Genomic DNA, 12,573 nt, shown 5'->3' on the forward strand with positions numbered 1-12,573 from the left:
GGTGACCTTCAACTGTGTGTTTTTATAAACAAGGATCACAGTCCCAGAAGTCCCCTCCCAGCACTACCTTTCAATGCGAACGGCCCTGCAGACAACGAATTCTGTCTGGCATTCTGCTCAGACACCTAAACTCAGGGGCTGTCACTCAGACAGACGAGGGTGAGTCTTTTGAATTGTCCAATCAGACGAGGCGCCGGGGTAGGTGGGTGGGGCGAAGTTCCCCAACCCCCGGAAGTAGCTGCTGCTCCGGCGGCGCTGGGGACCGCGTCTCCCCGCCATTAAACCCTTTACTTGGCCCTGCCGCATGTTCTGTCGAGTTGTGGCCTGTAGCGACCGCAGTGTCCTAGGAAGGACTCGGGGGATCCAGGAGCCCTGGAAATGGTGAGTGTGCGGCCCCGGGGTGAGGACGCGGGAGGAGAGGCTGGTGGGAAGCGGGGGGCGGGCCCGGCCTCCCGCGGTCCCCTCCGGGCTCTGCGGCCCCGAGTCCGCGGCGGCGCCGCTCGGCCCTAGGGTCCCTCCGGCCCCAGCGTGGGGGCGGGGCGGGCAGCCGGGCCCCGGGCGTCCTGTGGTCCCTGCATGCGGCGACTTGGGCCGGAGCGTCTCTGGGCCGCTGTGCGCCCGCAGCCCCGCATGTCCCAGACGGTGCGGGGCCCGCAGGACAGTCGGGCCTCGGTCTCCGGGGTCCGTGCGCGGAGGGGCTGCGGTCTGTGGGGGGTCCCCAGGGCCTCATTTCTCCTCGGAGGGGACCGTTTTCTCCTGAGTTTTCCAAATGTTTGGGGAGCAGCGCCTCAATCCACAGTCCTTTCCCCACAGGCTGCTCTTCCTGGGACTGACAGTAAATCCGTACATTTTCAGATGCCTCCCAGCACTCCCAAAGCCATTTCCCCTCTTTCATTCACGGATCCTTATCAACACTTTGTCCTCCATGGCGCATTTCAAACAGACTCGATATTTTAAATGCTTATCATTATGCCCCAGAGCCCTGGATGGCTCTATTTTCAAGATTATGTTTGTCTGTGGCTATTTTACATGAGAGGAAAGCAGAGAATAAGCACTGGGAACTACACTGTAGGAAATCCTGGTGCCTCTCCCCGGGATCATCTAGGCCCAGACATCCTATGGCAAATCCTTTTGTTGCGGGGTCGGTGAGCCGAGGAGTCAAAAGAAAGGTTTCTTGGACTTTCAAGGTCTGGCAGTGGTGCTCTTTTATTTAGAGAACAGTACGAAATAGCATGGGGACAGGACCCATGGGCAGTGAAGAGCTGTAGGCATGGGGACAGGACCCATGGGCAGTGAGGAGCTGCTGCTGCTGCTGCATGGGGACAGGACCCGTGGGCAGTCAGAGCTCCTGCTGCTGCCCTGAGTTGAGGGTTAGGGCTAATCTTTTAAGGCATGAATGCGTGACTTATTTTTACTGGAAAAAGAAAAGATGATGTAAAAAGTCATTAAATGATTTCAGTGCAGATGGGGTTTGGTTATTGTGCGGTCATATAACTTTAGATACGAATCTGGCCATATAGATCGGTATGTAGGTGAGGATGACCCGGGCTTCTCTCCCTGGGGCAGTCCTAATTCATACCATAAAAAAAGTCCACTGGGTCATATAGTTTGGCATGTAGGCCAGGTCACCTTGGGCTTCTCTAGCTGGGGCAGCCTTAATCCACATCACTTTGGGTGGGGGTTCCCCTTGGAAAAATGTCCTGAGTGATCAGTTCCATTGGCATTGCCACACCCCGCCCAGGTTTGTGAACGAGAAAAAATTATTCACTGATTTAAGTGTCCGTTTTGCAAGAAGGGTAAATGTATCTAGTCAGTAGAGCTTGAAAGACACTATAAAGGAGTTCCAGACAGGCAACAAAGAGGTGAATTTCAGAAAAAATATAACATTCCTTTGTTACGTTCCATTTTTTAAGAATACTTATTTCACTCTCTCTTCCCTTGAATGTCTGTCATTAGTTTCTGAGGTGTGTTCCTTACTTTTGGGTGCTTCCAAAGGAGATTCCAGGGCTGAGACACGCAAACCACAAGTGTTCAAGTATGATTTCTTGTCATGGAAATAATGTCACCACCGGCCTAGGAACAGACTTGTCATCCCAAATGATGCGTCTTTGGTATAAGGGCTATTTTGAGCTGATGATTATTAAAAAACAGCAGCCACAGGCAAAGCTCTGAAAACCTAGTAGAAGTTACCCTTTTGTAAGGTCAATTTACATTCTAAGAGAAACGTCCCTTTTTAAGGGTGCCTCCCTCTGTGTGCCAGGAAGGGCAGGATGACTCTGCATCTCTAGAAACTCTTACCAGTGGAGAAGGCAAGGAGTTAAATCTGCAGGACAACTTGCCCCTTGTTCACTGTGCTTTTCCTGCTGACCTCCCGTCACTAACCCCATCTTAACAGCAGGACGTTAGAGCTCTTTGTCACAGGAGGTGGCCAGCCAGGAGCCTGTGCGGGAGAGAAAGTTTTGATCTGCCAGTCAGACCTCACCCTGCCAGGTCTTTTCATCCCAGCTGGCCCTCCCTGCTCCCTTAAGCCTCAGCCCATGCTCTGGATGAGGGAGACGGAGTTGAGAGCCTGTCCTCCTGTCTCCTTGCCAATCGATGGCACAGTCAACTGTTTCATCTTTCAAAGCCTGGTGTGCCGTGGTCTCAGCTTCTGTGTGCATCAGGTGGTGAGCCCTCACTCAGTAACAGTAGCAACTCACATTTTTTCTTAAAAGAATATACATTTGTGCTTTTTTAGTTGAAGTGGTAGAAATACCGTATAATATTTTCCCTTATTTTCTGTGGAAGGACTGCGTTTAAGTGATTTTGCTGGATTATTCCAACACTGGGTTTGTGTGATTTAAAATAACAATGATGTTCCAGAGCATCTCCAGTGGGGAGCAGAGTCCCCCAGTCCAAGACCCAAGCTAAGGCCCCCTTGAGCCTGCAGAGGGAAGGTCTTGAAGGCCCAGTTGTTCTTCCTGGGGAGCCTCCCCCTGCAGGTGTCCTCCTGCTCACACCCCCATGGAAGGAGCCTTTATCCTGAGAGGAGCTGCAGAGCCCTGGAAAGCTGGGGGTGCATGTGACCATGGGGTGGGGAGTGACACCCTTTCTGAGGTTGTGGTTGTGTCTGGACATTTTAGACATCGTTTGAGTTTTGCTTTGGCACTTAGGTGCACTGAGAGTGTAATCTGTGCACAGTGAGGAAGTCTTTGAAGATCAGGTGTTCCATCCTGTGGACAAAGAGTTCATGAATTTGGAGTTCATGTGGGTCTGAAGCTTAGACTGAATCCGGCTGAGAGTTTCCTCACTTGTGAGAGTGGGAGCCTGGGGAAGGCAGTGCGTCCGTGCTCATAGGAGAGGGAGGGTGTGTGGGGCTCCCAGAGTCCATTCCTGTGGCTGCTCAAGGGTCTCCACCCTCCTTCACCAGGGCCTGACCCTCTCCAAGGGATCTGTGTCCACTCAGAGAGTCTACACCTCAAGTCTGGGAATATGGTCCCTTTCTGAGTGTGGGTTTCCTTCTGAACTGCAGGCCAGCAGGCTGCTTCCATGAGCTGAGTGGAATATTCCTGTTTCTGTCCTCGGGTTCCTTGATCAGTTGAAGATTACAATCCTCTGATTCTAATTTCCATTTGCACTTGGGGTTTGGAAAATGTTATTTCAGAGATATGATGTGAGCAAGGCAAGAAAATTGTGGACACAAACAGTTTTTTTCCATTTAGACAAGAGAACGTCAAGATGTGAGATGGGTGTATTTCAATTCTCAGGTGCATTTTCCATGTTTAGGTCAGTTTTGTGTGTCCTTGTCCCTAGAGAACTGTGACATTTAAAAGGCTGAACTATTCCTGAGGCAAATGAATTGCATTTATTTTCTTATTGTTTGTGTGTGTGTGAGAGGAAGATTGTCACTAGCTACTGTGTGTGCCCATCTTCCTCCATTTTATGTGGGATGCTGCCACAGCATGGCTTGATGAGCAGTGGTAGGTCCACACCTGGGATCCAAACATGGGAAGCCCAGGGCACTGAAGCAGAGCAAAGTGAACTTAACCACTATGCCACCGGGACAGCCCCTGAATTCTGTTTTAATAGGTGTAGGGAAGAGGCAGTTGAATTTCTGTTTTCATTGATCTGAGGAATCAGATCGAAGCTTGTGTAAATCTTTGGAATTCCTAGTTTACTCAGGGCTTCATTGCAAACCCCTAAGGTATTGTGATATGCTACTCCTTCCTGAAAACATTCCCAGGGTAAATATACTGGAGGCAGAAACCAAAATGCCCCTTGTCTTTTTTGGTAGAAAGAGATTGGTAAATTTTTTATGGTTTATAGTTGTGTGTCCATTAGTGTTTAAAGGATTAAATCTTGGAATGGTTTCCTATGTAGAAATGTTAAAACTAAAAGTTATTTAAAAATGGTGATCAAACATGGGAAAATATGGCATAAATAAATCTCTCCTTATGTTATTTTATGTTCTTGAGGAAGATGCGCCCTGAGCTGAGATCTGTGCTCATCTTCCTCTATTTTATGTGTGGGATGCCTGCCTCAGCCTGGCGTGGTAAGAGGTGTGTAGGTCCACGACCAGGATCCAAACTGGTGAGTCCCAGGCCTCTGAAGCAGAGCACGTGCCCTTAACCACTGTACCACTGGGCCAGCCCGTGTCTCCCCTTATTTTAAATAAATACTGCGTGGGAAGGTTTAAAAAATTTGTAAGAGAGGAAACTGCCTGAAGGCGACTCCCTGCCTGCAATCCTGCCCCACTCCTGCCTGGACTCCAGCCTCCCTACATGACCAGTTTTGCTCACTGCCTCACCATGCTGTTAGCGTTTCTTTATATAAAAACTACCAGTGCGAATGCCTATTTTTGTCCCCCAAGTTTGTTCTTGTAATGAATGGGAGGGTTTGATGCTGATGATGTTTGACGACTGAACACTTAAGCCTCGCCCTCCCTTTCCCCTGGGCCTTCTTCCCTGGACAGGCTGATGAGAAAGCCTGGAGGCTCCTGCATTGTGGGCTGCTGCTTGCTGGGCAGCTCCTCCTGGGCACTGTGCTGGCCTCGGTTGCACTGTTGACCCACCAAGCTGGAGTCACCTTGACATTAGGGGGAGTCTGCGCTTATGAGGATGATTGTACACTGTCACCGAGCTGAGGTCATCCGATGGTCAATCCTTCAAGAGCAATTATTTCAGAGAGAAAGAAGGGACAGGAAGGTGCAGCCTGTAGGAAGCAGGATTCCAGAGGGCTCCCCAGGGCCCCTAAGTCACTCGGCTGCTTCTCCCAGTCCTGTACCTGTTGCAACAAAGATCCCGACCCTCTGGGTTATAGTGGACCACACCACAGTCTGAGTTTGGCCCAGTGAAGAGATTAATTCAACCCAACTTAGGCCCAGGCACCTGAAACTCTATAAAGCAACCGGTTGTCTTGCCCCTTTGTGGGAAAAGAATTCTGGAAATCTCTTGACTCAGAGATCCCCAAAATAGAAGTCAGATTCACACTCGTCTGTACACTAATAGGTCTACAATAGCAGGACACTCGTCATCCACCTTGGGCTTCTTACACTCCTGATAGTGACCATGGCACTTCTCAGAGGATCCAGTGCTGTGCTCCCCAACATGGCATCCGATGGAAGTTTCACCCCCCCCGTGGGTCTCAGGCTCCTAGAGCACAGCCTGGCTTCCTGAGATCAGTTGAAGTCATGGCACGACTAGAAGGACCTACGACTAGAATATACAACCATGTATTGGGGTCTTTGGGGAGAAGAAGAAAAGCAGATTGGCAACAGATGTTAGCTCACGGCCCATCTTGAAAAAAGAATATGTTGAAGTCAGTTGAATGAGAGCTGTCTTGTTTCAGTAAAAAAGGGGTGAATTGTCATGAGTCTGTCTTCATCATTTTCTAAAAAGACAGAGGTTTTAAGTTTATGGAAAAATTGATTAGAATTTTCAGTTTCCACATAACCCTTCTGTCTGCATCCACACAGGTGGCACTCTTTCACATTTGGTATCACTGTGTGGAATTTCCAAGTCCATATGGATGCATTACAGTGCATGGTGCACACTAGCATTGACCCTGTCTGTTATACACTGTGTGGGGTTTGGCAAATGTGTAATGACGTGTCCCCATCATTTCTGTATCATGGTGTCCAGTTTTGCTTCCCTGAAACTCCCCGGTGCTCCACCTGTTGACTCATCCGTCCCTGCAACCTCCAAATCCTTCACAAGTAAAGAGGTTTCTAGTGTCTGATACTTTTCTCATTTCCAGAATGTCATGTGCTTGGAATCATACACTACAGACCCTTTGTCACATTGGCTTCTTCACTTAGGAATAAGTTTTAAGGTCCCTCCATGTGTTTCCATGGCTTGATACCTCATTTCTTTTTATCATTGGATGGTGTTTTGTTGTTGACTGTTCGATACTTGAAGGACACCTTGTTCAAAATTCTAACTCTTGCCAATTATGAATAAAGTGCTTATAAACATTCTTATGGGCTGGCCCGGTGGCACAGCGATTAAGTGTGTATGTTCTGCTGCTCAGCAGGCCGGCGTTTGCCAGTTCAGATCCTGGGTGTTGACAAGGCACCGCTTAACAAGCCATGCTGTGGCAGGCGTCCCACATATAAAGTACAGGAAGATGGGCACGGATGTTAGCTCAGGCTCTGTCACCCTGAACAAAAAGAGGAGGATTGGCAGTAGTTAGCTCAGGGCTAATCTTCCTCAAAAAAATACCAAAGAAACAAAAGGAACACATTCTTATGTAGGTTTTGTGCAAACATAAGGTTTTTCAGCTCATTTGGGAAAATAACACGGAGCATGATTGCTGGCTCTTACTCTATGTAGTGACAGTGTATCTTATTCTGAAAGGAGGTTCCTGTCTTCCAGTGTGGGTGTTCCCAATCCCGTTTCCACCCACGATGAACTAGGATTCCCTTCGCTTTCCATCTTCACCGATATTTGCTGTTCTGAACATTTTGACTTTTACCCATTTAATAAGTGTTTAGTGATCCCCATTGTTGTTTTCTTTGCAATTTCCTAATGACATTTGATGGGGATCATGTGTCAGTTTGCTTATTTCCCATCTAGATCTCTTCTTCAGTGAGCTGTCTGCAGATCTTTCACCCATTTTTAATTGCATGTTTTTCCTCTATTAAGGTTTAAGAATTCTTTGCATATTTCAGATACCTGTCATTTATCCAACAGTGTTTTACAGAGATTTTCTCTTACTCTGAATTGCGTTGATCTTCTCTTTACACCATCTTTCTCAGAGGAGGAATTTTTCATTTTAATTAAGTAAAATTTCTGATGTTATCTTTTGTGGACCATGCCTTTTGGTTTTCAATGTGAAAATTCATCAACAAACACAAGGTCATCCAGATTTTCTTCAGTGTTCTCTTGTAGGAGTTTATTCCTTTGGCATTTTACATTCAGATGTGTGATGTGTTTTGACTTAATTTTCCTAAAACGTGTAAGGCCTATGTCTGTGTTTTGTGCGTGTGTATTTGCACGTGGGTATCCATCATTTCTACCACTGTTTTTTAAAATACTTTCTTTTTCATTTGAATCTCCTTTTCTTCTTTGTCAAACATCAGTTGACTCTATTCGTGTGGTTCTGGAAGGAAAGCAGTTGACTCACACATCTTGCAAGCTTGCTGTGCTCTCATTAATCCCAGGAGTCGTTTCTGTCATTGTGAGTTCTTCCAGTTGTTGCGTAGAGACAGTCATATCATATGGAACAAGCACCATGAATTCAGCTACAGGATTTGTGAAGATGTTCTTTCTCAAGAAGTGGAAGTTTCCCTCTATTACTAGTTTATCATAAATGGATGTTGCATTTTCTCAAATCTCATTTTTATATTCATTTCTCCTCCTTTCCTTTCTGATATTAGTAATTTCTGTCTTCCCTCTTCTCTTTGGTATCTTAAGTGCATATTTCTCAATTTTATTGGTCTTGTGAAACAAACAGCTTTTTTCTTTTCGTTTTGTCCATTGATTTCCCACAATGACATTCATTTCCTTTCTGATTTTTATTATTTTTGCTGTGGGTTTAACTTCCTCTTTTTATTCTTTGCTAAGGTACATGCTTGAATTAGTGATTAGAGATCTTTGATCTTTCCAGTGTATTTGTTTCATGGCATGAATTTCCCCCATATACTCCTTTCGCTACATCCAAGAATCTTTGCTATGTTGTGTTTTCATTCTTTTAGTTCAAAATAATTTTTCATTTTTCTTGAGACTTCTAGTTTGATATTCTGTATTATTTGAAGTGTATTTTTGAATCACCACATATGAAGGGGTTTTCCAACTATTGCTGGTATTGCCTCCTAGAGGAATGCCTATGTGGTGTGAGAGCCTATTTTGTATGATTTCTGTTCTTTCAAATTTGTTAAGGTGTGCTTTATGTCCCAGGGTGTGGTTTGTTTTGGTGAATGTTCCATGTGAACCTGAGAAGAATGTATATTCTGCTGTTCTGTGAGTATTCCGCAGATTACAGTGAAACCCAGCAGTTTTGCAGTGCTGTTCATCACACCTCTGTCCTTCCTCACTTCCTGCCTACTGAAATTTCTAATTCCTGATGGGGGGGTGTTGATTTCTACAGCTGTGGTACTGGATCTGTGTATCTCTCCTGCATTCCATCAGTTCCTCCCTGAGGTGTGTTGCCCCTCTGTTGTTAGGCAGGTACACATGCAGCGTTGCTGTGCCTTCTCAGAGAATAGGCCCCTTTATCCGTACCTGCTGCCCCTCTATCTCTGCATCTTCCTCAGTTTGAAATCTGCATTGTCTATGATGCCTGTTCCTCTGGCCGCTTCCTTTCGATTCGTGTTGGCATGGTCTGTTTTTCTCCATCCCTTTACCCTTCATCTATCTCTGACTTTATACTTAGAGTGGGTTTCTTGTAGACAACATATAATGATCTATTTTTGTTTTTTTTTTAAAGATTGGCGCCTGAGCTAACATCTGTTGCCAGTCTTTATTTTTTTTTTTCCTTTCTAGATTGCCACCTGAGCTAACAACCCTTGCCGGTCTTTTTTTCTTTTTTGCTTTTTCTCCCCAAATCCCCACAGTATATAGTTATATCTTCTAGTTGTGGCATGGGAGATGCTGCCTCAACATGGCCTGATGAGTGGTGCCATGTCTGCGCCCAGGATCCGAGCCCTGGACCACCAAAGCGGAGTGCACGAACTTAACCACTTAGCCTCAGGGCTGCCCCTATGATGGTATTTTTTGAAATCTATTACTGTGTCTTTCAGCTGTAATGAGACTGTTGATGATTAAAGTTTTTATTGATTCAGTTGGATTAATATTTACGAAAATTTTTACTTTCTCCATTTTTACCCTTGTTTTTGTCTTTTTGCCACCTTCTCTGGCTAAAATTGAGCAATTTAATTCTTTTTTTCTCCTCTCTTAGCATATCTGTTACACACTTTTTAAAAAACACATTTTAGTGGTTTCCCTTAAATTTTTAGCCTACATTTACAACTAAGCCATCCTTCTGCCAAGTAACAGTGTGCCACTTGACTGCGTACAAGTACCTCTTAACACGCTGTCCCCAAGTTTCCTTTCCCTGTGTTTAAACAAAGTGTCATCTGTTGTATTAATTATAAGAAACATAAAAGATACTTGCCCTCATTTTTTCTTCTTCTAATCCCCTACCTTTATCATTTACATTCTTTCTTGTAAACTTTTGAACAGTTTCCTTCAAAGTATGTGTACTCGGTACGAATTTCCTCAAATTTTGTCTCAGAAAGTCCTTATTTCTTCCTGGTACTGAAGGATAATTTTGCTTGACCGAATTCTGGGAAAGTGGGTTTTATTTTCAACACTTTAAATCTTTCAGTCTCCTCTGTTCTTGTTGCATGGTTTTTGAGAAGAAGTCTGATTTAACTCCAATCTTTGTTTCTTTCTGTCGAAGTTGTGTTTCTTCCCTGGGATTTTTCAGTACATTCTCTGTCTGTGATGTGTCTCTAGTTTCAGGGTGATACCCTCGGGTGTGCACTTTGTACTTTATCGTGTTTAGTGTTCCGTGAGTGTCCTGGATGGACAGTGTTCTGGCTATCATTAATTTTATGGTATTTTGGTCATTATTACTTCACGTTTTCCTCTGTCTCGCTCTGCTTTTCTTTTCCTTCAGGTTTTCCCGTTATCTGGATTTTAAACCTTCTCTTATAGAGGCTGTCCTCGGCTTCATGGAAATTGGGTTCTGTCTTTCTTGTTATTTTTGCCCTTGCATTAGACTTTGGGGAAATAGATTTGTTTTTTTAGTACAGGCCGTATTAAGAACAGAACATGTGGGGCATATTGCAAAATGCCATCTCTTCTTTTGTCTTTCCCAAGTTTGGAGACTTCATTTGTCCTGTGACCTCAAGGCTCTCCTGGATCTAAGAAGGGTTGTTCGACTCAAGTTTGTTCATTTTCTTCTTGTGAGATCAAGAATGACACCTTCTAAGCTCCTTTGGCACAGGATCATAAGTCAGCAGGGCATCATCCAGAGTGGGTGGTCAGGAAACACTTCCTCTTGACGTTGAAGAAAGGAAATTTTATGTTCTTTTGGAGGAAACCACTGTCAAATCCTTCATGTATTTTATAATCATGGGCAAATTTAACATCAAACCATTGTGGACTTCAAGGAGCTCGCTTGCCATCTGCAGCTCTTTTTTGTTGTTGTTTTTAAAGATTGGCACCAGCTCTAACAATTGTTGACAATCTTCTTCTTTTTTCCCCCACGCCCCCCAGTACATAGTCGTATATTGTAGTTGTGAGTACCTCTGGTTTTGCTATGTGGGCCGCTGCCTCAGCATCACCTAATGAGTGGTGCAGTGTCCAAAGTGGAGTGGGCGAACTTAACCACTAAGCCACGGGGCCAGCCCCAATCTGCAGCTCTTAACCTACCCCTCAAGGGGAGCAAAGCTCAGGGCACACCATTGACATTTGACTAGAAAGAGCTCTTATGGCATATTATTATCTGAGAGTGTGTTCTAAAAATGGTGGCAAGTAGCTTTGAGGCCAATGAGTGTAGGGATCTTCTGGTCTAAGTTTTCATGGCTTCTTCCTTGTGCCTGAGCTCTCAGTTCATAATAATTCCATCAAATCATCCAGAGTGAGAAAGGTAGAACCGAGTCTATGATAGATACTACACAAGTTAAAAGCAGCGTTTCACCACAAGAGGAGTTCCATTCAGCCAGCTGCATCTGATTACCTGTAATGGCCTGGAGTAGTTTAGGACAGTGTGGGCAGCTGGGCTTGGTCAAAGTGTGATTTCTTAGGCCTCCTGGACTCTCACTTTGGTCATGGGACCAGAACAAAAAGCTTGCAGTTGTTCACTATGTTTTTATTCACTGAAACATCCCGTAGATTTCACTCTCTGCCTCTGCCATTTCCCAACTTGTTCTGGAACTTGTTATTAGAGAGAAGTCGGATGTAATGTCATCACAGTAAAACTGTGTAAATATTTCCATGTGTTCATAATATTGTTAAATTGATGAGACTGTGTACAGAAGAAAGCGAGTTTGTGATGATCACACATAGAATAAATATTTGGAGATAATAGAATCCCAGGTAACCTTCCTAGAATTGGTGTATAGATCCCCAGTGCTGTCAGGCTCATGTATGCTACTCGACACGCATTTGTGGTGTTTCAGGACTCAGTGACCACTGAGGATGTGGCTGTGAACTTCACCCCAGAGGAGTGGGCTTTACTGGATCCTTCACAGAAGAAACTCTACAGAGATGTGATGTGGGAAACCTTCAGGATCCTGGCCTCAGTAGGTAAGAATGAGGACATTTCTTCATTGCATCAATGTGAGAACAACTGCTGCCTGAACATCAAGAGTGTTCTAAGGGGCTGGCCTGTTGGCATGGCGGTTACATTCACACATTCTGCTTCAGTGGCCCAGGGCTCACTGGTTCAGATGTTGGGTGCAGACATGGCACCGCTTGTCAAGCCATGCTGTGGCAGGCATCCCACATATAAAGTAGAGGAAGATGGGCACGGATATTAGCTCAGGGCCAGTCTCCCCCAGCAAAAAGAGGAGGATTGGCAGCAGCAGTTAGCTCAGGGCTAATCTTCCCCAAAAAGAAAAAAAACAACAGTGTTCTAAGGATTAGAATGTGGAAAGGTGAGGTTGTTAGTAAATAAAGTAGAAATGGTCATAGATTATCACATACTTACAATCTAAATTTTTTCCATAGTTTCTAATAATTGGAATAAACGTTCTTTGTCTGCATTTCAGGAATAACATGGGAAGATCATGATATTGAAGATCAGCACAAAGACCTGGGGAGAAAACTCCGGTGAGTGACACAGTAGAAAGCTCTGTCTCATGTGAGAATCCTTGTATGTCAAGACAGTCTTTTTAAAAAGAGCAAACAAAAGAAATAGCCCTTGCTTCACATTTAGGTATTCTTCAAAGATTTTCGTCAAGTACACTTTCTGAAATGTGATGCAGTGGTTCACTTTTTGCAATATATTTCACTTATTAATAGTAATAATGAATCGTATCTATGAATATTGCTGTTTGGATAATAGCAGAAAATTCAGTATATTTATTTCAGAGCATTCACAGAAGGAAGAAAACAAACATTTCCTGTAAATCATAATAAACATAAG

The 12,573-nt window shown here is 44.6% G+C and overlaps 1 protein-coding gene across 2 annotated transcripts in view; it reads left to right on the forward strand.

Moving 5' to 3' along the window:
* The first annotated feature begins 209 nt into the window (after window positions 1–209).
* The window catches only part of LOC106839963 (zinc finger protein 709-like), a 31,859-nt gene continuing 19,495 nt past the window's right edge, over window positions 210–12,573 (forward strand). For both annotated transcript variants that reach the window (XR_011496176.1, XM_070492109.1), the window contains exons 1-3: window positions 210–381; window positions 11,606–11,732; window positions 12,197–12,257. Coding sequence is in view for 1 of the 2 variants with exons in the window: in XM_070492109.1 (XP_070348210.1) it covers window positions 379–381; window positions 11,606–11,732; window positions 12,197–12,257 (191 nt within the window). In the remaining variant the exon portion in view is untranslated. The remainder of the gene's footprint in view (window positions 382–11,605; window positions 11,733–12,196; window positions 12,258–12,573) is intronic.

Source organism: Equus asinus, chromosome 20 (genome assembly GCF_041296235.1).
Source record: "Equus asinus isolate D_3611 breed Donkey chromosome 20, EquAss-T2T_v2, whole genome shotgun sequence".
Lineage (NCBI taxonomy): Eukaryota > Metazoa > Chordata > Mammalia > Perissodactyla > Equidae > Equus > Equus asinus.